Consider the following 26,721-nt stretch of genomic DNA (forward strand, 5'->3'; position numbering starts at 1 on the left):
TATTCTGGCGCGGAAAGTTTTTCAATAACTTGTAAGTCTAGCAGCACAGCTTGTTGCCATTTGGCTTGTACAGTACACAAGGCTCGGCATGTCCACGCATTAACTTCCAAATTGAATAATCAACAGAAATAACGCATCACATGCGTCATTTGGACAGTTGGATGCCAAATCGTGGAAGATAAGAAAAATCGTGTAGGAATAATGCGCAGTAGTTAAGTACGAGTGCTGGACTTGATTGCCTTACAGCTAGGATTAAGATTGATTACTACCAGTGTGGAGCGAGTTGGAGTCGCGGGAAAGACTTGTACAGGAGACGTTGTACACACTACACTGAGCAAAGCGAGCACGTTTTGCGTTAACATTAATCTTTGCTGGATAACATGTGTATTTGTTTACGTCTGTTTTTTTAAGTGTTCATAAGATAAAGAAAAAAGATCCGATCTTATTAACGCGCAACGTATCAACGTGCCACTGTCAATTTTGTCGGCATCGTCATTGAATATGTCAGAATGTATCTCATCACCGGCGTTGCATGTTTTACTGCATGTATTGTGTTTTAAGTACATGGCATTTTTCTATTGGTTCTATTCGTGAGAGCTTTCAAGAAAAAAGAGTACGAACTTCATGTTTGCATTAGAAGAGAATAGCATATAAACGAGATATGGCTATGGTTTCCTTGATTCTGGAATGATTTCTTTGGATTGGGATTTTAGTTTTCCTTCATACGGTTGTATGATTATGTGTTGCTTATATGGGTAGGAACATTTTCCGCTACTTTATACAATTACTTTTGTAATTACTATAACTTCTCATTGTTAACAAAGCATACAAAGAAGTATTTTGAAAAATACTTACTAATAATTCACTAAATGCATTTTTTGCACAGCTTTAAAATTTTGTTTAAAAACTTCTTCTACCACTATTTTAATGAATACGAATTTCTGAAATTAAGAAATTAAATAAGTATCTAAAAAAACACTTATACAAAAGGTTCAATGACTAACATCCAGGCAAGGGGAATAACGTCGGAACCATCCTGTTTCGTTGACCACAACAAAAGAAATAATTGCTCCTACTAAAGAACCTAGTTGTGTTGCGATTCCAGTGTAATATAGACCCTTACCGGGGTCTCGTCGGAAAATTGTAGTGATGCACATTTTGATAAAACCAATAAGAGCAGAAGTACACACCCACAGTATTACTATAAAAGCTTTGCCTAGCCAGGAATGTTGCAAGGGGGGTGTTGGTGAACTAAGAGCTACATAAAAAATCATGGAACCAAATATCAAAAATACCCCCATTAAAACAGATAAGACTTGGATTTTTGGAACCTGAATAAAAAAACCTGAGCATAATGCCAAAGGTAAGGCCATAGATGCCAAATTTATAGTCAAGTGATATGCAATGTTATTGTATGGCAAACATGAATAAGACTGTATGCCTGGTAAAACTGCATTTCCTAGCATGCAAACCACAGCCATCATTCCTAATAGGTAAAAATAAGTTTGTTTGGACATTGACCAGTTTGTATCGGACATATAACTTGCTGGAGCATTCATGTCCATAGCTACAGTTTCAAAGTTAGCTGCAGCCTTGACTCTTTCCCCTTTAGCTACCGCAAATTTATTTAAACTAACGAATGCCAATAAACTTGAAAATAAAATACTTCCCAGGATAATAAAGTAAGTCTTGGGAGAGAAGTTGGGCTCTGGGTAGTATTCTTCAAGTTTTGATGATCCATCTGGACTGGTCACGTTGCGACATTCTGCATTGCCGCCAACACCTTGCACTAGAGCCACAATACTTGGCAAGAAGCCACTTAGTCCTTCACCAACAAGGTAAGAAACAAGATAAATTTCTCTGTAGTTTCTCATATAAGGCATAAAAAGAACTGAGCTTGTACAGCCAACAAATGACGACACAAACATCAAGCCCAGTAGATAAGTCGAGTGCTCGCTTCCAAAAATATATGAAGATTTGTGATGCACAAAGGCTAGAACGTATACTGATAGTGCACCACCTCCAAGTATACCATATATGATGTAATGGTCTCTCCCCCATGCTAAATATCTAGAAAAAGCAACATATCATTTTATTGGTATGTATGATTACATGTGAAAACGTTACTGTGTTGTATAAAAATTCATGTGTATCATTCAACTAGAATGTAAAGATTCTCACTTGTTGTAAATTGCATACAATATAGGCCCTAAATTGGCAAACTGAACGACCATAACCATAAACACGGGAAGATTCCATCCTTCGGGTGCTGATTGAACAAGTAGTGGCAATTGAACATATATGCCATTCACACCAACCCATGCACCTGAAATAATATCAATTAATATCGTTGCTAGTATAATTTTAGAGCAGATGCACAATAACATTTTATTGATACTATAAAATTACGTAAGTACAATCTTACAACTTTGGTCACTGGCAAGGACGTATCAAAAATTTATTGCAAAAAAGGATTGCATTATAATAATAATAAATCGCATTCACGTACCAATTCCAAACAAGACTGCCAGGACATCCACAACTATCTTTCGATTGCTCAGCTTTTTTAGAAACATCTGTGTACACATTTTTTTGTCGTCTTTTGGTTCTTTAAAACTTTCAGAGTCAATGTTAACTCGGATTATCGGGACTTACGTAACTTGACGTTTGTTCACGCAGATCGAGTCAGTCGAACATACAGCACTTCCAAAGATGCAATTTTTTAATAACTAATACGATGTAACGAATAATTTATTTGCATCGTTGTAATCTTTGTGCCAATGAGAACGTTGTACTCGACGTTGTACGTAATGATTATTTGCTGACTTAAAATCTCTTTATCAGGTACAGCAGATGACGTTAGCACTACTGTAGGTGAACAACAGATTTGATGAGCCAACTAAAATGTTACTACTTAATATTATCTTATATAATCCAGTCAATTAATAAAGTTGACTCTACTCTAAAAATGTACACATGGGCCTGATGACGTGTGACACTGATGACATAAATATATATTAGTAGTGGATTCGCTTCATTCGCCACAACCGCTACTTGCGGTGGTTTGAAGAACTAGGTACTAAAATCAAATCGACCTGCACAATCAAAACTTTGTTTAAATATTTGCTGGTAATTTTTGTATGTTTTTTTTCATAGAAATTAAATACAGAGGTTAAAATCCTTCGAGAGCGTAGAGTTTTGTTTAAAATGCGATTGTTTAAACAAATATCACAAAAAAAGTTCGAAATGAAACAAAAGTTCATAACTTTTTCGATGATTATTTTAAACGAAAATTTAAAAGTTGTGTATCTTTTGAAACAGTGTCAAACAACCAGAAACACTGCAAATTTGTTCAAAATTAAAATTGCAACTTTTTGGTATTTACCTAAGTAATTGCGTTTTCAGCAAAACTCAACGCTTCCGGATGATTTTAACTTCTGAATGAAGATTCTACACGGGAAAAAAACATCACACTCACCTACTCCCCCTGGACTGGATACCTCAGTGAACACATATTCCAATGTAAATGACGATAGCACACACACGCAGAGCTGTTAAACGCACAGTTCGTCAGAATAGCTGTAAAATGTATACATAAAAAAATTAAGTTACGTATACCAATAGTACACTTCATATTTTAAATCGTATGTATCCTACCATTGTTATATATATATATATATATATATATATATATATATATATATATATATATATATATATATATATATATATATATATATATATGTATTAATCCAACTGAAAAATCAAAAAAAAAGTAAACAATTTTTGCACATCGCGCATGAAATTAAATAAATTGCAAAAGAGTTCAAAGCGAGAAAAAACTGTTCCACAGCAGCGTTTTTCTGTTACGTGATATGTTATAGTCTCGCCTCGAGATACCATAGAGAGCAATTTTCATAATTCGCACACTTTTCCCCGAACACGAGAGCTCTTTTTCCAGTACCAATGAAAACATTAGGGAAAAAACGTTGGAATCAAATATTAATGCCTCATCGATCTGTATTGCAACACCTCGAGCCTCAGTACCTTTGCACGCATTCTTGAGAACCAACATATCGTATACACGAGTGTACAGAGAAATATAAAATCAATATTATTATATTAGAAAAATGTGATTAATGTATTGAGAAAAAATAATTGTTTACGTCTGAAACTAATCTATAACTGCTTTTATTCTCGCTTTGAGGTAAGTGATATCGAGTGAAAAATTCTTTTTTTTTTTCATCTCATATCAAATTCAACTTCACGTACGTAGATGGCGAGTATATATAAAATTTTTTTCATTCGTGTACTTGAGTTTAATCAATTATACTTAAAAAGAACGCGATGCGTAAAAAGCGCTATAACTTTACTGTATTTTTTAAATTTCCTAACAATGGATATAGGTGTACGACTGAAAGTACTAAGGATGTAGGTAGACTTTATAAGTATCTAAATTTGCTACAAAATGGTATTAAATTTTTATCATAAAACAATTATATTTATAATAAGAAAAAAAATTTTTTTTAATAAAACTGATTGGCAATACAATGATCGGCACTAATGTTGATTAGCCTTAATGAGATTGAAAATAAACGTACTGTAAGCGTACATGTATTAATTTGATATTAAAACAACGTATTATTTTTTATCGTATTGACGGAATATTTAGTAATAATTTGTTTCATTTTTCTTTTTGTAAAAATCCGTGCAAGGACTCGCATAAAACGTGCTTATACTCGTATGGGGGAGGTGAATTTCACGCATCGAGATAAAAAAGTGTATGCATCATAGAAAAAAAAAACCCGCAGATAATGGAGTCGTTGAAAATCTCCTTTGCAATACTATCCATTTGCGGGATATGGAAACCAGTGGGCATCAACTCGAGCAGCAGTAAATGGGCCTATGACGTTTGGCGCCTGCTATTCATGCCCCAACCATACCTATTTGCTTGTGCACAGTTGGCTCGTATAGTCCTCGTGGACTTGAGCTTCCAAGAAATCACGGAGATTCTCTTTATTTTCATCTCGATCCTAAACATCTGTTGCAAGTCTGTAAACTACGTTGTTCGGCGTAAGGACATCATAAATTTGACGTCGATGCTCAGTACCGATTGTCTACTCCCCAGGGATAAAGAGGAAATTGAAATTTATCGGCGCTGTCGACAATTTATACGGTACAAATTTTTATATTGAACTTTGAGTTTTTTTACAATTAATCTTAACGCATTAAGAACCAAACACATGTTTTTTTTATTTTTTTTATTTTTCATCACCAAAAAAAGGGAGAGAACTTAAAAGTTGTTATCATTCATCTTTATTTAAAAGTTTTCAGACCCGAGGAAATAAGTTTTAAACTCTATATTATCCATCGTACAATTGGACAGAGCAAACCACTATACCAAAGCACTTGTATTTAAAAATTATTCCTCTTGTTCATATAGGTACACCTTTCCGGTTTAAAAAGAAACTAACGTTCTGTTTAAAAAAAAGACTCACATCTTGTTGTCGCAAATTCGATATCGTATGATTATCTATATTAGACACCCGAGACAATAAAAAAAAAAAAAAAAACCATTGAACAAAATAATCTGCGTAACACCAACAGTATATCCATTCGAAGGGAGTATTTATGAATGAACTGACAAAAGGGGGATAAATAATAAAAAGCGCGGACACGCAGATACGTGACGTTGTCGAGCGTCGTCCTGGTGGAAATAACCGCCCTGATGTTCCTGTGCTTGCCGCTGTTCCGAAGCAAGAGGGCCAGCCGCGAGCTGCCCTTCCCGATCTACGTGCCCTGGTCGGAGAACAAGTTCTGGCCAACTTACGCGGGGGAGTTCCTGGCCATCATGACCGTATCCTCGATATCGGCGTCCAGCAACACCCTCATTTTCGGGCTGCTGCTCGAGGCTCGCAATCAATTCGACCTGTTGGCCTACAGGTTCGGCGCAATGTCCCGGCACGGCATAATGCTCGATTACGATGGCGTTGGTGGCTTCGAGGAGAGAACTTTGCTGGTCCAAAATATTCGGCATCACGGGGATATTTTCAAGTTGGTACACAATAACACAATGGGCATGCTTGTGCACGATAAAGGGCCTGGAACAACAATAGAATTTTTATTATATCATATTTCAATCGCCCAATTTTTTTTTTTTTTTTTTTTTTTATTGAAAGAAATAAGTTCAGTTGGTAGATGTTTTTGACTAAAGTTCTTATGTACATTTCAGAATATTCTTGCATATAATTTTCATTAAGACGATTTTTTAAAGATTATTTTTTGCTGTGTTCGAGTAGCACGGTAAATATTCAGGATTTAAGAAAAATTCTAGATTATGAATGAAATTTCCCCACTCGGAGTATGAGAATACAAGCTACGGAATTTGATTCTTACCATTAACATTTTTTTCCTACAAAAAAAAAAAAAATTAGCGTTAAGCTACAGTTAATATTATTGTTAAGATTCATTAAGTCACAATTCTTGAATAAACGTCTCGTACATTAAAAAAAAATTCATTCGTTTTGAAAATTAAATCAGTAAATTTTCAGCACCCTGGATAATTGATAAAAATACTCTTTTACAAAAATTAACAATTTATTATTAAATAATAAATTCTCCTATTAAAAAAACTCGAATATTTTTTATCGAACCCTTGAGGTTTATTGTTAAATATGTAATATTTTTGTAATACCTGCACTGTTTAAACGTAGTGAGTAGTTCTGTACTTGAGGATTTTTTACACCGACACTACAGTTTCTATTAGTTTAAGAAACACTGGCTGCATATTTTTAATACATCATATTGAAAGTTTCAACTTTTTAATTGCTTTAAATTGCTGTTTTTTTGTTTTTTTTTTTTTTTGTTTTTAGATTCATCGATGCCATAAAAAACACTTTCAGTATAGCCATATCGGGACAGTTCGTCACAAGTTCCCTGGTTATTTCGATGAGCGTGTATCAACTGACCATGAATAACTCCTTCAACCTGGGTTTTCTTACAAATTTGCTTTATTTGATGTGCATGTTGGTGGAATTTTTTCTTTATTGTTGGTTCAGCAATGAATTGACTCTGAAAGTTAAGATTTATTTACTTTATATAATAATAACATATGAAAATAAATATTCGTGCAAACTCCACGACATTCTGCTTTCTTTTTCAGAGCGAAAGTTTTGGCAAGTCAATATTTAAAACCAATTGGGTAGCATTAGATGTAAAAAACAAAGATATCATTGTAGTAATGCTTCGTTCGTCAAAACCAGTTGTAATAACGAGTGGATTTTTCATCGTACTGTCATTAGAAACATTTATGAAAGTACATACTTGCTGATATGCACGTAGTATTTTTACGCTTAATTTAGTTATATTATTAATGATAAAAGAAATCATTTCAGGTGCTCAAACTCTCGTATTCTGCATTTAGCGTATTAAGAAGAGACAAATAGCTTATACGTGCAGAACACTAGTTTTTTTTATAGTTAATGTATGTTGGGTATTAATTTTCGATAACGAATGATTGATAATAGTGCATATATTTCTCATTTGTTCACAAAAATTATGTCTTCGTATCGAGTTTTAAATGAAAACTAAAAGCCTTCTTTAACGTAAAAAAAATATATTTTTAGTCTTATAGATGGGATATTTTACTTTTTGTTGATGAAAATGAAAATCAGATAAGGAAAAGTGATAAAATAAAAATTTGTTGCAAGATAAATATTCATTTGCTTCTTTCTTTCTTTTCTAGAAAACATTAATTTTCTTCCAAGTAGATTTAAAATAGAATAATAATAATAGAAAATAAAATAGGGAAATTGAGCCAAGCACTGATACGGAATAGAAGGGCTGAGATAAAAATGTCGAATCTTTGGGATAAATAGGTAAGTTAAAACCTGGCTCAAATGCATGGTTGGCACAACAAAATTTTCTTCTTCTTCTTTTTTTTTTTCAATAAAAAGTTTTATTTTCATACATGTTTTGAGCACTTAAAATCGCTGATTTTCGCCGAGCTAGAAATTCATTTTGTAGCATCTAACTTTTTTCGTTACATTTTTGGCCAAAATGTTGAGTACAATAATTGTAGACTTTTTAGAACTGACCATTTTTATCTACTTTGTCGTCCTAATGCTTTAAACAAATAAAAATGGTTTAGAACAGCCCAAAATTCGTTTGACAGCATGTAACTTTTTTTTTCTCTCTCTGACGAAATATTTAACACGAAACATATATATTTTATTAAAACTTTGTTGTGTTTAGCATTTTCATTTATGGTGTTCTCCTAGCACAGTAAATATTAAAAATTGTTTAAAAAGTGACCGAAAATAGTTTTATCTCACATTTATTGATAAAATATTGATGTAAAAATTGTTTGATTATGATATTAAGCTAAAAAAATAATCTTAAAATAAAGTTCAGTATTTAAGTTGCAATTTTTGCTCAGACACAATATGTCGATTAGTCATGACTTACATGCAAGACAGTGTTTTGCATAACGTTATCTGCTTGTTTAAGTTTTAAAAACACCTTATTTGATTTTATAAGAAGTTTTTATCACATGTATAATATTAAAAAAAAAAAAAAAAAATTAATATTCAAATAAACATCAAACCAACATTGTTCTACACTTTAACTGTTTGAGGCTACAGCTGTAAAAAAGCCAAGTATTTAGGTATCGATTGGCAGACTAAGGTTCATCCAACAAAACAGGTTTTAATAATTATAAATTGACTTCTTAGCTCTGTAATCATTGTAAAGCGCTGCTCTGTAATTGAAACACTCGTTATATGAATTATGCAGTCGAACGCTTTAAAAGAACGGGGATCGCGTGAAGACATAGAGAAAAAGTAGCGTCAGATACTTTTACAGCCTTTTGTCGTGAAGATCGGCAATAATTAGTAAGAAACATAATTAAAAAAAAAAGTGAAAAAAATTATTGAAAATAGTTCAAATAAAATAAATGTAATTTTGAAACAAAAATCAGTCAGTTGTGAGATAAAAATTATAAAAATGATGCATACATCGCCAGAAGCATTCACATTAGCAAGCAGCATAGGTCTATGGGAACCAGTCCATTGGAATTCTCGATTAGTCAAAAATGTTTACAAAATTTATTCGTGTTTCACTTTTTCTGTGATTACTTGGTTCTTAGTCATCCAAATGGCTGCAACGATAATAATCGTGAAAACGGTCGACGACTTTGTTGAATCGACTTACATGCTGCTGTCAACAATCAATGCTTTCGTCAAGGGTGCAACGATCATTTTGAGAAAAAAACACGTACTTAATCTCATTCGTATGCTACAACAGGAAATGTGTTTGCCTAGCAGTTTGGGAGAAAAAATCTTGTGCACTTCTTATGACAAGATTTCAAGGTGTCTTTCATTTCTTGGTGCACAAAATGTTGAAAAGTTTAATTTATTACTACGGTGCTGTCTACTCATATATTTATTTAAATAATCTTTAATTTCTTGTGAATGTTTGCCTCACTCCTTTTGTTTACTATATTCTATCTTCCTTAAATTTTTACCCCATTTTGTTATAATTTCTCCCTGTTATTTTATCAGCAAATTTTTATCGAGCAAAAGCTTCTTAATTTTTTATGGAATTTATTAAAATTTCGATATTATTTTCGAATTAATTAGGAAAAAGTGACAATTTAAAAAGTGCATTCGATAAAAATGTATTTAATTGTAAGCTGGTGAAAACTTGGCATTATTAGTTCTGTATTTGTTTCAGCCCTACATAGTGTAACTTAATTATTACTATCGAGCTATTTTTTTCCCAAAAGATTTTGTTATAGAACTATCCAATATATTTGAATACGAAGTCTATATGAAATTTATAAATAAAGTTCGATCAACATTATTTACTTTATAATGTAAATATACTTTGCGTTTCGTTAATCAACTTAAGTGAAGAGACGTAACAGACGAAATTTTTATACTTAAAAATAGTATTAGACGAAACGAGTCATTCTGACTTTACCAGACGTTAGATGTATTAGATCGAAAGCGTCTATATAGTTTGTACTTAATTTATATATAAATTTACCAATGAATTTCAGAAAAACATTTCTAGGGAAAATTTGTGAACGTATTAGTGTGGGTTGGAGTGCTTCTATATTTAACTCAAGTATCTCAATGGATCCCTTAATAAGGTCTTTAATGAAAGACTTAACGAATGATTTAAAATATTTCTGTTGGGTGAACAAAAATTTTTTTACAATATAAATACTGTATATTTTTAATACTATCTTATAACTTGACCATTGGCATAAATAAAACAAGGAATTTAAAGAATTCCTTTTTCTGTACATATACAATTTTTCGATAAACATAAAGTTTTTATACCTATACAGTTGATTTGAGGTATCATTTTGATGTAACGTCAAAAAAAAAAAAAAAAAAAAAAAAAAAAAACATAATAATTTTATTTTAATGATAATGTTAGATACACCGTGATTTCGACAATCATCCTCGCCGAATCGACGGTCTGGTGTTTATCCGCTTGGCCCTTTCTCTTGGCACGGGACCAACACATATTGCCCATAATGGCCTATTACCCATTCGGAGTCGAGTCTGGCTGGAGATACTGGCTCTCTTACCTGCACCAAGCAATAAGCCTTGGACTGGTTGCAGCCTACGACGTGGCAAATGACAACATCATCACTGGCTTCATGATCCAGGCGTGTGCTCAGCTCGAACTCATGACCTACAGGCTGAACAAGCTGTCGCGCAGGACACCGGTGCTCCGCGAAACGTCCCAGGTCACTCGGATAATCGAGAAGAACATTATCACCCAGAGTGTACGACATCACCTACTTATCTTCAAGTTGGTCAAGAAATATAAAATATACATATATATGTATATATTTTTTTTTTACTTTTCTTAAAACAACAACGCAACGTATAAATGTTGTTTTTTAGACTTGCAGATGACATAAACTCAATTTTCGCGCCAGTCATTGGCGTGCAGTTTTGTTTGAGCTCCATCGTCATGTGCACGACCATTTATCTACTCTCGTTCAAGGACAACAACGGCATCGAGCTTGTTTTTCTGATAATGTACCTGATTTCCATGATAGTGGAATTTTTCATTTACTGCTGGTTCGGCAATGAGGTCACGGAAAAGAGCTTGGAATTCAGTTTGTCAGTCAGCAAAATGAACTGGGCCGAGTTGAATACGAAGAGCCTCCAGGAATTGCTGATCATGATGATACGTTCGACCTCCCCGATACTACTTTCTTGCGGTCCGCTGATAACACTCTCGTTGGAATCCTTCATGAAAGTCAGTGATTACTTAATATGCAAGTACACCTTTTTTCAAAGTCTCATCTAAAATTTTTATCTGTCTAACAGATGATTAAGTTGAGTTACTCGGCATTTAGTGTTCTACAACGATCCACTTAAAGTCTGTAAAACTGTTAAATAGATAATACATTGTCACGATTAAATAGTTATATAACGAATTTTACACGTACAGACACATTCAGATAATTAAACGTGATGAATAAACTAAAATAACGAGATTGATGGATTATCTTTTGAAAATTTAAATTAACGTAAAATTAAGTATGACTCAGTCCATGTGCTATCGACGTACTGTTAAAAAAAAAAAAAAAAAAAAAAAACGAGCTCTACGCGTCCGCATCCTACGCACACATTAGATGGGAAGATATATTTGAAAATAGAACCAATACATGTAATTAGAGAAGAATACACAGGTTGTGTATTAATAACGATAATAGCAGCCCTCGCGTCAGAAAGAAGCACAGGGGGTTCGTAAAGTTTGTGTGCAGGAGAGCTACGTTAGACGCTTTTTTCCATCCTTACAGTACGATACAAAACAAATATACATAGAAATAATTTTTCTTCGTTTCACGTCAATGTATTGTGTCGTATTATTTTTTAATAAACGTGTAAAGGATAAAAAATTGTCATTAAAAAACATGAAATAGTGAATATAAAATATATAAAAATTTACATAAACGTTGTTTTATCTAACAAATATATGAGAAGCAAGTAGAAAAATAAAAAAAATGCATACACTTTCCGAAGCATTTGTCTTGGCAACGGGTTGTGGACTTTGGCGGCCAGTGCATTGGAAATGGGGACCCACCAAAGGCTTATACAACATTTATACCTTTTTCAATGTCGTAGTAATGTCCCTTCTGATTTTGTCAGAGTTAATAGCCCTTGTACTTTTAACGGAAAACATAGACGATTTCGCCGAGGCCAGTTATGTTTTCCTGGCTAGTTTTAACGGCTGCGTCAAAGGCGTAACCTTTCTATGGAGGAGAAAGCGCATCGATGAATTGGCCAATGTATTGGTGGAAAAAGAATTCACTCCCAAAAACATGGAAGAACGTCGACTCTGCTCGTATTATGATAAAATGTCGAGGTAATTTTTTATTCATGTATGATTATGAATTTCTTTCTTCAGTGAAGCCGAAGAATGCAACATTTGTCATGTTGACGTGTATATTATATACCTGTATGTGTCTACGTTGCTAGTGTAGGTATACATTGAACATAAAGTTTAAAAAAATCGAGTACTAGTGAGTTGAACAGAACACTTAATTGCGTTATAAGGTTATGGAGCCCCTTAATTGATGTAGTACCAATCTTAGATTCCACTTTAATATCCAAATATGATAAAAAAAAGAGTGTTATCCTACGTTTTATTGTAAAAGTTTGATTACAAGCTTGGACTCGGTTGATTAGTGAATTTTAGCTGTTCTAATGATTAATCGTCTGGTCTGCCAAAACAAAATTTTTTTTGCCTGCAGCTCTACAAATGTGATTATTTTTTATTTTTGATATTTAAAGCTGGTAATACAAGTTTTCTGGTACAGGTACGTAGTGATATCATATGCAACGCTCGTTGGAATATCTTCGGGTTCGACAGCCATTTGGCCAATTTTTTTCGCTCAAGAAAAGTACACGTTACAGTTGAAGGCTTGGTATTTTTATGACATTACGAATGATCTCACTTATTGGGCTACTTACGCTCATCAGGGCTTGGGGATCATCATCGGAGCCGCATGGAATACTACGAACGATGTTATCATATCTGGATTTATGATGCAAATTTGTGCCCAGTTGGGCCTTATGAGTCATAGATTGCAATCTTTACCAGAAAAATCAAGAGCGGCAGTTGCGCAGAAATTTTCCAGAAATGAGGTTTGGCTTTTGGAAAAAGAAACTATTAAGGAAAATGTTCGTCATCATCTTCAGATTATCAAGTGCGTAGAAATGTACTGATAAAAATAAATTATTTTTAATACTAAATGGCAATAAAAATTTTTTTTTAAAGATTTTCCAGAGATCTACAAACAATTTTCGCTCCTTGTATATTGGTCCAGTTTTGTTTGAGTATTATAATACTATGTATAACAATTTACGAACTGACGGTAAAAAGTGAGAATTCAGCACCAGTCTCGTTTATGTTGATTTTTCTAACCAGCATGTTTGTGGAATTGTTTCTGTACTGTTGGTTCGGAAATGAAGTTACGATGAAGGTATACCAATACGATTTTAATAATTTTTTAATTAAAAACTCAACAATTATGTATCCATAAAATTTTTTGCCAGAGCATGGAATTTAGTAAAATAGTTTGTAACTCTGACTGGACATTGCTACATACAGATACTTTAAAATCTTTACTGATTATGATGGTCCGGACAACGTCACCAATCCTTGTCACTTGTGGAGCTTTTATAACGTTATCACTGAATTCGTATACTAGCGTGAGTACTTTGTCTGGAGTAATAATGTTGTAGTAAAAAATCTATCATGTATTATAATCACTTCTTATAAATTTACAGATCATAAAATTATCTTATTCCGCATTCAACGTATTAAACTCGAATTAATACTTATATTTGTTCTTCAAGAATTAATGTATAGCATATGAAAAATATATTTAATTGGTATTAAACTCGAACTAATACTTATTTTTTGTTCTTCGAGAATTAATGTATAGTATATGATAAATATATTTAATTGGTATTAAACTCGAACTAATACGTATTATTTGTTCTTCAAGAACTAATGTATAGCATGTGAAAAATATATTTAATTGGTTGACTAAATCTCTTAATTTTAAAGAACATGTCTAGTGATTACTCTTCTAGCTTGTGTTCAAAATTTTTTTTATCAATGAAAATTAAAAAAAAAAATTTTGTTTGATTGATTTCTTTTAGAAAGTTGCCACATTTTTAACCAAAAATTACATATTGCCAAAAATTGATAAAATCAACTAAAGTTGAGAAAAAAGTCTTTACAGTACGAAAGACCAAATCTAAATTAATAAAAATAAATTTAAGTTGGAATGTGTCTTGATTATAAATAGTTACCCTACGTGAGTAGCTAAACATTCAATTAAAATTATATACAAACCAGATAAAGCTGCATAATGTTATGATGCTTTCTATGAAGTTTGAAAATAGTTTAATAAGTCAGATTGATGGGTGGTATTCTCAATTTTACATTAGTAGAAAATTGTTTTGAGGACCACTACATTTTCCTTCAAACATTCTTAAGAAAAATATTTTTATTACCTTAAATAACTAACGACTGTAGATAGTTCTATTAAAAACTGCTGGTAACAATTATTGGATACACAATTTTTAAACAAAGGACGAAATACATCATTTTAAAATATTAATTATTACTGTCTGAGCTATAACATCTCTACTACAAATAGGATAGACTTTAAAATACAATCTTCTTATCAAGTATACTTTCGAAATTATACTAGAGTTTACTTGTATAATTTCAAATATCGTCGTAGAAAACACTTCAGTGCTAGGCAATACTGATGACTATACTTTTTGCTTACACCGAAGAGCAAAAGCTTCTCGCGACTTCACAGTCAAACGACTATGCCATCTGCTGGCTTGTCTGTAAGTTGAGCGAAATTATGGAGAAGGATAAACGCTCATAAAATATTTAAGAAAATTATAGCAGATGGAAATGGAAATATGCAATGTGACAAACCTACCAATGTGTTTTTCAAGACATCGATAGTCTACAACAAAACGTCAATGGTCTCGTATTTAGTATCGAATTTTTCTTACCGAGCAATATTTTTTTTCAGTAAAACTGCAACAAAACACAATATTTTACAGAAAAAAGTTGACCAATAAATATCGAATTATTTTTAAAATAACGATATAAAGATGTTATCGACACATTTGGCCATTTTATCAATAACAGGTGTCTGGTGTCCCTCGCACTGGTCGTCGAAAACTTCGAAACTCTTGTACAAAATGTACTCTTGTTTTGTCATTTTCCTAATGTACAGCTTAGGATTATCTCAATTGGCGCAAATAGTTTTTGTTAGACATAATTTCAAGAGCTTCAACGACACCTTCTTCATTCTTTTGTCAACGAATTTAACTTGCTTCAAAGCTATCCGAATTTTGCTGAATCAAAAGCAAGTAATTAGTCTGATGGAAATGTTTAAACAAGACTGCTGCTTGTTCCATGATTGCTTTGAAAAAAATATAGAAAAACGATGCGAGTATTACTGCAGGTATGTGAAATAAAAATTTTTATTTCGAAAGCGCTTAATATCCGAGAAACCATTTCATGTTGTCCCTATAAATCTCATTCTTTTTTTTTTTATTTATTATTCTTTTTTTCATCATTTAATCAGAAAAGTCGCAATATCACTTTTGTGCCTGTGCGAGATCACAGGTATATTTTTGGTTATCGCACCACTTTTCAAAGACACTGAGAATCAAGAGTTGCCCTACAAAGTGCTTTTACCGTATGACGTCTCCAATCCTCTGTTTTACTGGCTAACTTTTGTTCATCACGCTATTGACGCTGCGATATTTGCGGCTATCAGTATAATCACGGACGCCCTAATAATTGGATTTATGTTGCACATTTGTGCCCAACTTGATTTGCTGCAATTCAGACTTACAAGATTTCCCGAATTGATTGGAGGAACGGGTTCGTGGGAAAAAGCTCGAAGAATCGAGAAACTTTTACTGGCTCAGAGTGTCAACCACCACGTCAATATTTACGAGTAAGTATAGTTTATTACAATTATTTTTTAGTAGAGTGTCTTGAAAAGTTTAAAATAATCATGTGGTTTTTGTATTCATTAACGGCAGAATATCCAAATCAGTTTGTACCATCTTTAGCGAAATTATCATTAGCCAGTTTTGCGTTAGTGCAATTGAAATTTCCATTAGTGTTTATCAGTTATCGCTTCATATGACTAATGTTGTCGAATCTTGCACGTATTTGCTTTACCTGATTTGTATGTTGGGACAACTTTTCGTTTACTGCTACTTTGGTAACGAAGTTCATCTTGAGGTGATTTATCTAGATTTTTTTTGTCATGACTCTGCACATTGTTGGTGCATATTAAAATTTTGTGGAATTTATTCGATTTTAGAGCAAAAAAATAAACTATACGATATTTAGTATCAACTACACCCCCTTGTCGATTGAACTACAAAAAGATTTGACATTAATGAATCTACTGTCATCGAAGCCCATCACAATATCGTACGGACCTTTCGTTCGCTTGATACTGGACTCGTTCACTAATGTTAGTAGATATATAATAAACGTAAATTTTTTTTAAAGATTTGCATCTAAAAATCATTAATTTTTTTCAGATCGTTAGAATATCGTATTCAACTTTTAATCTTTTACATAATTCTGTTTAATAAAAAGGATATGATTACTAAATATTAAACGTTAATAGTAAGAAAATAGACGAAAAACACAATTTAGTACTTCTGTAAAAGTCCATTTGCCGGACCAATTATTGCAAACTAAATAAATACCTATATGTATAACAATTTAATACTTTCTTTTTTTTTGAGTGTTCCATTTTTTATAGTCTAACTCTAATGTACGTACATTCTTGTTATTTCAAGGTACCAAGTATTTTGTGGAACTCCACGGGATACTGAAAAAATAAAATTGTCTCAAAGACCAATGTTCTTAATGTTTTTAACGCTTCTGCATAAGATTATTAATGTACTATCAAATGTATTTCTATTCGTTAAATATGAATGTATATTTTACAAGTATATCAAAATTAAATGGTTGATTTCTTCGTATAAGCCCCATCGCCACTGGTGATATGCTTGAGCCCAAGGGATTATTCAATATGTTAGGTTTGATATTTAGGCATTTATATGTTGAATTTTGCTTTTCTTATAAAGGTTACGAAAAAATTTTCTAAAAAATGATCTAATATACTCTGTCATGTTCAATAAAAAAGTACAGATGTAAAATAATTAATTATATTGTAGTGTTTTGCATTGACCAATCTTTTCATTTTATGCATCGACAACTAATTTTTTTTTTTTAATGTAAAAAAAAAAGTAACATCGAACATGAGCCACGTCAGTGGTGGTATTTATACATCTTTATGTCGAACGCAGAGTCAAGAAAAAATTACTTTCGTGTAAAGAAAGCCACGTATCGTCGCTAGAAAAATGTTACGCGCGTCGTTACACCATAATTTTCTAGCGCTCGCTCTACACTTTACATGCAACTATCTTTGTCGTACTCAAGCTGGAACGAGAGGAAAAAAAGTGCTGTACGCAACGCGAGACCATCAATCAGCCCAACAACGTTTTTATATCCAAGGTATAGGAAAAAACGGAGAATCGAAGAGAACGTGTTTGCACCTTCCATTAAAGGCTTATAGACAAAGTACCTTTTGTCGAAGAAAAATTACAGCTTATGCATAGAGTCGACTTGGCATTTGTCTTCGGGCATAAAAATACTTGAAGATTCTACACTATAATAATAAAAAGGTTTTTACTGCAGAGAAAAAGTTTTCCCCCCTTCTTTCTCTGTAAATTCACTCGAAAGAATATAGACAGAGAAGGATTGCAACAAACTATAATTTTTGTTAGCTCTACGTAAGCTGAATTCTACATATTGGAAGTAAGGAAACAATTGGCCACGATGAATACAAAAAATGATGAATGAAGGATAATTTTACTTTTTTTTTTCTATACCTCCATTCTTAGTGATTCTCGTCGACACAAGTCATAAGAAAATTACGAGGTACGTCAACTAAAGTCAAAGACACTATACGTGGTGTCAAAGTTCCACACAAAGGTACAATCTTGTTATGGTGAATTGAACTTTAACTTTTGTCATGTATAACTATTCGAAATAATTTTACTTAATTATTGTTAAATTTATCTAATAATAGTTAAAGTACTTTAGGACGGTTTTTAAAAATTATTTCTTTTCACATCGGTTGTATCACATAACGATAAAACAATGAACGTATGATTAATGTTAAATACAGACGTGCTTGCTTATTAAAACTTGCGACAACTGCAGCTACAGTTTTTAAATTTTTTTACTTTGTGGCAACACAACAGGCAAATATGTAAATTGAGTAAAAAGTTTCATATTTATATAGTAAACTCCGAGCGTTCAAGAAGTTATTGATTAGCGCGCGAAGGATTCAAAGCAAGATCGCCTCGTGCGCATGATCTGAACGCCCCGAATGGCTTATATTTTTTTACAGGATTGGTTGCAACTTTTGCCAGAAACGTATGGACATGGACTCTGTGTATAAGTACAACAGTCAGCCCCACTTTTTAACAATTGTTAACTCAGTTAAATCTTATGGCAGCAACTACTTCATTGATGATGGTGGGCACCGTTCAAACTAATTGTCTCTCCCGTGGAAATTTACATTGGCCATAACCAAAAAGTGGGAGCAGCACTAAACGTGCACGGGCCATGGGATGGGGTCCGCACTCTATTTATGCTCACTATACTTCTAAATCAGCTGTGAGCACGCGTCACATCCATTATCACTATTGAACTATATACTGTTACGTTGTTACTGTATTTGTCATACGTATATGTGTATTATATCTCTTACAGATGTGTTTTATTTGTACAGTACTGTCTTAGTGTATTCATAGATTTACCTGAGTACTAATCGACTTACTAAACAATGTCTTCAAATTCGAAAAGAGGCAAAGTCGCCACATCGCGATCATTGAGGTCGAAAAAAAGAAAGTTTCACGACAATCCGTCCACGGATAAAAGCAGTACAGCTGTGGAAGAAAGATTATCATCTCACGATTTGCCGATAGTAAGTTCAAAAGGTATATTGTTACTTGAATAAAAAAAGAATCATTGTATAATTTTGGGAATAATGTTTGGTTGATAAAAATCATCAACGAGTTGTGCTACAATTTTAAATCGCGTAGCCAGTACCTACCTTTACTGTGAGAGTAAATTGTGCAGTATATAAACATATTGTACATCTCGAACGAAAGTTCAAGAGAATCAGACCTAAAAACGCTTTATTTGAAAATTTCGTGACAATAATTTTTTTTTAACAAAAAATAATTCAAAAATTTACAAAATCAAATTTTAGTGCATGTTCTTTTAAGGGTGTTGGATTATGTTATTTATATTGCTTATTAAATTTCGAGATTTTTTTTTTTTTTTATATCTTGTTCACTAGTATTTAATCAATTTATGATATATTTGTCGAACCCGTCGTCCTGGAAATTTTATACAAGTGTAAGAAAGTTAATTCATATTTTTTTAAATACATTGATTTAATGCAAAATAAAATTTAAGCTTGATAAATATGCTACTATTTTACAATCAGCGATTTTATAATGCTAAAAAAATAACTTTTTATCCATCAAAAATAACTGAAAGATTCCCAATATTTTTGATAAATTTTAAACTCAAATTCATACTTTAAATAAAAGACTAAAAAAATAGTAAATAACAGCGAGAGGAAGCTTCGTGCCAAATAATTGTCAGTCGTTTTTTTTTTTTTTATTAGTGGATTTTTGCTGAGCTTGCCAATTTTTTCTAAATTTTGAATGAATTTTGAAAAAGTTATTTAGTATACCACAAAATTTTTCTATTAATAACAATATACTGGAACTCCTAATGGGTTAAAAGGTATTAATTCACAAATTTTTACTATTTTTTTTTCAGGTAAAATTCTTTTATACTTGTAAAACCTCATTATACTTCGATTAAAAATATTTATTTTTTCTTGCCTGCGATTTATTTTTTGTATTTCATTATAAAGGTTTACAACTTAATTTATGCTTAAAGTTAATTCTGGAGAACTTTATGCTGTTTTACCGATCTATGTTCCCGCGTAGGTAATTAGAAAAGTCAATGTGTTAGAAATTGAGAAAAATAATATTTTCTTTAAATATATTTTATTTTCAAATATAAATAAAAAAAAAATCAAAGGAAACACTCTAAAATTATCATTAAAGAACGATTTCAGGTCTACAAAATACGGATTTATGTTTTACTTTTTTCGTTAAAAAAAAACTTTTGTGTTTTTTATTTTTGTTTCCAGTGTCCTAATAACACAAAAAATTGTTTTCAAATGTCAGAAAAATCACTTTGCATTAAATACAATTTTTATTTCACATTTACTGAAAAAATGTAATATAAATATTGTTTAAATATTCTATAAAATTGTAAAAATGGCATTACAATAAAATCTTGTAATTAGAATTATATTTTGCTCTGAAAATCAGCAGATTGATCGTGTCTTACACGCAAGACGTAGTTTTTGCATAAAATTAGCTTATTACTTTTACATTTTTATATTTAAAATCGTCTGTTTCGCCACCATACATCAATTCAAAACTGTATCCCATAAGTTTTTGAGTTAAGAATTTTACATAACGAAAAAAAAAGAGTTAAAAACAGGCCTCAGTACTTACAGCTGCAAGGCTCGGGAACAAATTCTAGCCAAAAATAAACGTATGAATTTACCTGATGTTCGGGACTGGACAACCTCGCCTCTTTTGAGCTGCCATTCTTTACATTAGCACCTTAGTCAATAAAGAGGCAACGCCTCCTTAATAACTAATATAATTAGCTTCTTGTTGACTGAATCCTCCACAGCTTTTCAACAGAAAAAATTGCAGTTTTCTGCTGATTCAGTAATGCTAGCTGTTGTTTTTTTCCCAGTTGGAAATATGTGTTGATAGTATTACGTCAATCAGAAACGCAATAGATGGTGGAGCTAATCGTTTAGAGCTATGCAGTGCCTTGTCAGAAGGTGGCCTCACTCCAAGTCTCGGTTTGCTGACGATGGCCAAACGCATTTCATCCGTCCCAATTTTTGCAATGCTACGCGTTAGAGGTGGAAACTTTGTTTACACGCAGGAAGAAATCGGTAACCAGCCCAATGTATCTCGCCGATTCGTACACCTTCATTTATTTTTTGTATTTTCTCATTGTAGACGCTATGCTGATCGATCTGCACGAGTTCAAAGGTGCTGGTGTCGATGGTTTTGTTTTTGGAGCTCTGACGAGTGAAAACCTGTTGGACGTAGTTTTGTGCCGTAAAATAGTCGAAGCAGCCGGTCCACTACCGGTCACTTTTCATCGAGCCTTCGACGAAGTGGTCGATCCGATTTTAGCCATGGAAAACCTTATAAAGCTCGGATTTAAGAGGATTTTGACATCAGGTCAGAAAAATTCGGCAATCGAGGGCTCCGATCTCATTAAAACATTGGTGGACCGGTCGGACGGTAAAATAATCGTGATGCCCGGCGCTGGTCTGACGAGCGAAAATATTGCCGGTTTAAGGGATCAGACATCAGCTGTGGAGTTTCACGGATCGGCTAAAAAAGTGGAAAATACTGGCAGTGGTGTGGCCCACGATAGACACCTCGTGACTGACAAAAATATCGTAAAGTTGATGTTGAAGAATCTAAAAGGGAGTCCATGAATTTGCAAGTTGTAAAATATTTGTTATGTTACACGCAAAAACTGTTATGCAAAGTGTTGTGAAATAAATTAGTAATACATGCCTGATTTCTCTCAAATATTTTTTAAAGTTGCGAAGTAAACTAAGATTTTATTATGATAATCATTTTATAATTTTATTCACAATTGAATTATTCATTAAAAAAAATTAAAAGAAACCAGGAATTTTTTTATAATGCTTGACAATAAATTTTAAATTTAATAGTCGTGATGAGATTTATTATCTAAATATTTTGAAGTTACCTTTAGAGTTTTGTTTACTATTTTTCCGCCTTAGAACCAAAAATCAAGCTGCGAAGGTGCTTTTTTGAGGATAGACGGCAGAAGAACTTTTTTTTATAAATTTAAAAGTTTTTTTTGGAATCTTGATCCAGAATTTCAATTTCAATTATAATGGTTAAAAGAATCAAGTACGTTTCAAGGTCCAAGTACGTTTGATAATTTTTGTGTTGTAAAATATTTTTAAATTACTTTTATCCTGTAATACTTCTATTTAAATTTAACTAAAATTTTGTATACAGAATATGATTTATTATAAAAGTATTGAAAATTTTTCAAATTGGCACATAACTTTTTTTTTTCTTTTATTTTTTAGTCCCATTATTTTCATAAGAGTTTTTATGTAATTTACTAATAAATATTAAAATGTTGAAAAACAAACCTTGTTTCATGGTTTCACGATTTCGTTTGATTTTTTCTATAATCTTCATTTTTTTATTTTACGTTACTTCCTCCCATTGAACTCAAATCTTCTAGAACTTGTGAAATTTTAATGATATTACACTTTTATCGATTTATTTTTTAATTTTGATTTGGAAAATAATCTCTAGGTAAGTTACACAATTTTTCCCATTTTTTCTCTAAGCTTGTAAAGTTCAAACATATAAATTTTAAATGTTTTTCTCAAAAAGTTTTTACTGTAATTTTATATTTGATAACATATAAAAATATATCAAAACGATAAAAACAGTCGACTTTTAAAAATCTTAACGTGATAAAAAAAGTAATTTACATTCAAGCAAATTTTTTTGACACTGCCACAAATATAATTTATGTTTAATCATAAGATCAATAAGTTAAATTTTAATGTCACTTTTAATAATAATATGATATAGACTTGAGCTACGCTACAATAATAAAGCATAGTTGGATATTCGTAAAAAAATCATCGATTTCTAATTTTTCATGAAGCCACAGTTTTTTCAACGAAAAATCTGTCGTGTAATATAATCACTTCTCATTGATTCGCATATCGTAAAATTATCTTATTCTTCATTCAACGTATAAAACTCGAACAAATACATATTTTTTATTTAAAAAAAATTAATGTATAGAATGTACGCAATGTATTATTGATTCCAATGAGTATGGCTAGCAATTACTCTTAGAGTTTATACTTGAAGTTTTAATAATAATAAGAAAATAGTGGAAAAAACCAGGTCTTAATAGTTGTGAAGGGCCCCACTATACATATAAACTAAAATGAATGTATGTTGGAATGCGTCTAAATGTTTAATAATTAACTTACTTGATGAGTAGCTAAACATTAAATTAACGTTATGTCCAAACTAGATAAAGGTGTAGGATATTCCATGATACTGCAGATAGTAAAATGGGCCAACTTGATGGAAGGTGTCCTAAACTGGCCAATCATTTCAAGGATCCATGTAAAATTTCTGTGCTAGTTATTTGCATTACTATAAATAACTTATTTTTATTGTTATTAGAAAAAAAATTATTATTTAAATTAAAATATTTCGACTACAAAATAGATAGATTTATAAATACAGTTTTCTTACTCTGTAAGTTTTTAAAATTACACTGAATTTTTCGTAAACAACAAACATGTAATTTTTTTATCAAGTTTATCTGTTTAAAAAGATAAATATTGTTGAAAACACTTCAGTGCTAGGCAATACTGATGACTATACTTTTTGCTTACACCGAAGAGCAAAAGCTTCTCGCGACTTCACAGTCAAACGACTATGCCATCTGCTGGCTTGTCTGTAAGTTGAGCGAAATTATGGAGAAGGATAAACGCTCATAAAATATTTAAGAAAATTATAGCAGATGGAAATGGAAATATGAGATGCGACAAACCTACCAATGTCGTTAACGAGACTTCGATAGTCTACAACAAAACGTCAATGATCTCGTACGTAATATCAAGTTTTTTTTACCGAGCAATATTTTTTTTCAGTAAAACTGCAACAAAACACAATATTTTACAGAAAAAAGTTGACCAATAAATATCGAATTATTTTTAAATTAACGATATAAAGATGTTATCGACACATTTAGCCATTTTATCAATAACAGGTGTCTGGTGTCCCTCGCACTGGTCGTCGAAAACTTCGAAACTCTTGTACAAAATGTACTCTTGTTTTGTCATTTTCCTAATGTACAGCTTAGGATTATCTCAATTGGCGCAAATAGTTTTTGTTAGACATGATTTCAAGAGCTTCAACGACACCTTCTTCATTCTTCTGTCGACGAATTTTGCTTGCTTTAAAGCCGTTAGTAATTTAATTAACCAAAAGCAAGTAATTAGTTTGATGGCAATGTTTAAACAAGACTGCTGCTTGTTCCATGATTGCTTTGAAAAAAATATAGAAAAACGATACGAGGATTACTGCAGGTACGTGACATTAAATTTATTATTTCCAAAGAAAACTTTATAACATCCTTTCAAACACTCGCTTGTTTTGTTTCCTTTGTTTTATCACATCATCAGAAAAGTTGCATTATCTCTTTTGTGTCTGGTAGAGGTGACTGCTATTTTCGTGGTAGTTGCACCACTTTTTAAAGACGCCAAGAATCAAGAGTTGCCCTACAAAGTACTTTTACCCTATGACATCTCCAATCCTCTGTTTTACTGGCTAACTTTTTTTCATCATACTATTGGCGCAGCTACATTTACTGCTATCAGTATAACTACCGATGCCCTAATAATTGGATTTATGTTGCACGTTTGTGCCCAACTTGATTTGCTGCAATTCAGACTTACAAGATTTCCCGAATTGATTGGAGGAACAGATTCGTGGGAAAAAGCTCGAAGAATCGAGAAACTTTTACTGGCTCAGAGTGTCAACCACCACGTCAATATTTACGAGTAAGTATAGTTTATTACAACTGTTTTTTAGAAGAGTGTCTTGAAAAGTTTAAAATCATTTTTAAATTTTCGCATTAATCAATGGCAGAATATGCAAATCGATTTGTACCGTCTTCAGCGAAATTATTACCTGTCAGTTCTGCATTAGCGCTCTCGAAATTTGCGTAAGCGTTTATCAGTTGTCAGTTCATATGACTAATGTTGTCGAATCTTGCACGTATTTGCTTTACCTGATTTGTATGTTGGGACAGCTTTTTGTTTACTGCTACTTTGGGAATGAAGTTCATCTTCAGGTGATTTAATTATTTTTTCTTATCCTCACGACTTTACATGACTTATGCATATATGTATATTAAATTTTTTTTTATATCTGAAATTTTTTCGATTTTAGAGCAAAAAAATAAACTATACGATATTTAGTATCAACTGCACCCCCTTGTCGGTAGAATTACAGAAAGATTTGAAAATAATGAATCAGTTGTCGTCGAAGCCCATCATAATATCGTGCGGACCCTTTGTTCGCTTGTTACTGGACTCGTTTACGCACGTTAGTGTTTTTTATAAATCAAAATTTATTATATATTGTCTGTTAAAAATGCTTATGGTTAATTTTTTTTTCAGATCGTTAGAATCTCGTATTCTACTTTTAATGTTTTGTATAAATCTGTTTAATGAAGTCGATGTAATGTTTTGGTGACTAATTATCGAAGTTAAATTAAAGTATATTGAACGTCAAATTAATAATATTTATTGAACGTTAAATCAAGTACATAAAACTATATAAGACTAAAAAAACAACTTCTAATGGTTCCTTTTTTTACTTTCATTTTTTTAAAGTCTAACTATGATATGTATTATCGTTATTTCAAAGTGCCAAGCTATTAAACTCAAGTCTTGCATGTAACTCAATGGATTACTAAACAATAATTGTTTGACAGTAATTTGCTAGGACCTATTTGTTTGAAATACGTGTGAACAGTGTGGATATCATGCACAAATTTTTCTACAAACTTGTCATTGTAACAATATATGTATCATCAAATATATTTCTATCAGATAAATACGAATGTACAACATGAATTACGAGTGTAGCAGAATTAAATGGTAGATTTTTTCCCGTAAGCGCCATTCTCCCTGGGAATACGCCTATGCCCGAAGACCTTTTGTGATTGCTCTGGTTGGATGCGTTTTAGATGCGAATGCTATTTTTCGTACCGAGAGCGCAACAAATATTCAAGGTTACGAAAAACCCCTTTTTTACGAACAGATGAAGTCAAGTGTCTGAAAATGTGTAACATTTATTCCAATACGTTGAATAAAAACATATATGGATAAAAAATAGTAAACTTTTCAAAACTTTGAAATTGATTAACTTTTTAATATTTTAATATCACGCATCGATTTATAGTTTCTTTGCTTATAGAAAAAAAAATAGCCCGGAGTATCAGCCATGTTAGTGGTAATATGATATCTACGTATGTACGACAACGTTTTTATATCTAAGGTAAAAAAAAATGGTGAATTAAAGAGAATGTGTTTGCACCTTCCATTAAAGGCTTATAGACAAAGTACCTTTCGTCGAAGAAAAATTACAGCTTATGCATAGAGTCGACTTTGCATTTGTCTTCGGGCATAAAAATACTTGAAGATTCTACACTATAATAATAAAAAGGTTTTTACTGCAGAGAAAAAATTTTCCCCCCTTCTTTCTCTGTAAATTCAGACAAAAGAATATAAACAAGGATTGCAATGAACCATCATTTTTATCCACTACGAAAGCTATATTCAACACGTTTGAAGGAAAGAAACAATTATTGATCACAAGTATGGAA

The 26,721-nt window shown here is 32.1% G+C and overlaps 7 protein-coding genes across 7 annotated transcripts; 6 read left to right on the forward strand and 1 right to left on the reverse strand.

Moving 5' to 3' along the window:
• Position 1: 1 nt before the first annotated feature.
• Positions 2–2,984, reverse strand: LOC106646806 (riboflavin transporter 2-like). Its single transcript, XM_014362943.2, has 3 exons — positions 2,510–2,984; positions 2,182–2,326; positions 2–2,070 (listed from the first exon to the last, which is right to left on the reverse strand). Exons 1-3 carry the CDS (start codon positions 2,586–2,588, stop codon positions 993–995), a joined length of 1,302 nt encoding a protein of 433 aa, XP_014218429.2. The 5' UTR covers positions 2,589–2,984; the 3' UTR covers positions 2–992.
• A 1,830-nt stretch (positions 2,985–4,814) lies between these two features.
• On the forward strand, positions 4,815–7,445 carry LOC106646754 (odorant receptor 67a-like). The gene is made up of 5 exons (XM_014362874.2): positions 4,815–5,176; positions 5,683–6,054; positions 6,873–7,077; positions 7,163–7,315; positions 7,395–7,445. The coding sequence occupies exons 1-5, from the start codon at positions 4,815–4,817 to the stop codon at positions 7,443–7,445; spliced, it is 1,143 nt and encodes a 380-aa protein (XP_014218360.2).
• Positions 7,446–9,006: 1,561 nt separating this feature from the next.
• LOC149375041 (odorant receptor 46a-like) lies at positions 9,007–11,405 on the forward strand. Its single transcript, XM_089591511.1, has 4 exons — positions 9,007–9,368; positions 10,447–10,827; positions 10,923–11,283; positions 11,355–11,405. Exons 1-4 carry the CDS (start codon positions 9,007–9,009, stop codon positions 11,403–11,405), a joined length of 1,155 nt encoding a protein of 384 aa, XP_089447637.1.
• Positions 11,406–12,034: 629 nt separating this feature from the next.
• Positions 12,035–13,871, forward strand: LOC106646253 (odorant receptor Or1-like). Its single transcript, XM_089591512.1, has 5 exons — positions 12,035–12,396; positions 12,851–13,240; positions 13,312–13,516; positions 13,590–13,745; positions 13,824–13,871. The coding sequence occupies exons 1-5, from the start codon at positions 12,035–12,037 to the stop codon at positions 13,869–13,871; spliced, it is 1,161 nt and encodes a 386-aa protein (XP_089447638.1).
• Positions 13,872–14,818: 947 nt separating this feature from the next.
• LOC106646755 (odorant receptor 82a-like) lies at positions 14,819–16,688 on the forward strand. Its single transcript, XM_089590849.1, has 5 exons — positions 14,819–14,903; positions 15,700–16,036; positions 16,125–16,329; positions 16,412–16,567; positions 16,638–16,688. Exons 1-5 carry the CDS (start codon positions 14,819–14,821, stop codon positions 16,686–16,688), a joined length of 834 nt encoding a protein of 277 aa, XP_089446975.1.
• A 2,212-nt stretch (positions 16,689–18,900) lies between these two features.
• LOC106646756 (copper homeostasis protein cutC homolog) lies at positions 18,901–21,786 on the forward strand. Its single transcript, XM_023389563.2, has 3 exons — positions 18,901–19,102; positions 20,974–21,181; positions 21,249–21,786. Exons 1-3 carry the CDS (start codon positions 18,962–18,964, stop codon positions 21,737–21,739), a joined length of 840 nt encoding a protein of 279 aa, XP_023245331.2. The 5' UTR covers positions 18,901–18,961; the 3' UTR covers positions 21,740–21,786.
• Positions 21,787–24,059: 2,273 nt separating this feature from the next.
• On the forward strand, positions 24,060–25,561 carry LOC106646254 (odorant receptor 13a-like). The gene is made up of 5 exons (XM_089590850.1): positions 24,060–24,415; positions 24,512–24,889; positions 24,978–25,182; positions 25,281–25,436; positions 25,511–25,561. The coding sequence occupies exons 1-5, from the start codon at positions 24,060–24,062 to the stop codon at positions 25,559–25,561; spliced, it is 1,146 nt and encodes a 381-aa protein (XP_089446976.1).
• The last annotated feature ends 1,160 nt before the right edge of the window (positions 25,562–26,721 follow it).

The sequence above is a fragment of the Copidosoma floridanum genome, unplaced genomic scaffold, assembly GCF_036245765.1.
Source record: "Copidosoma floridanum isolate Cflo_tuat_1 unplaced genomic scaffold, Cflo_Japanese_pri ptg000013l, whole genome shotgun sequence".
NCBI lineage: Eukaryota > Metazoa > Arthropoda > Insecta > Hymenoptera > Encyrtidae > Copidosoma > Copidosoma floridanum.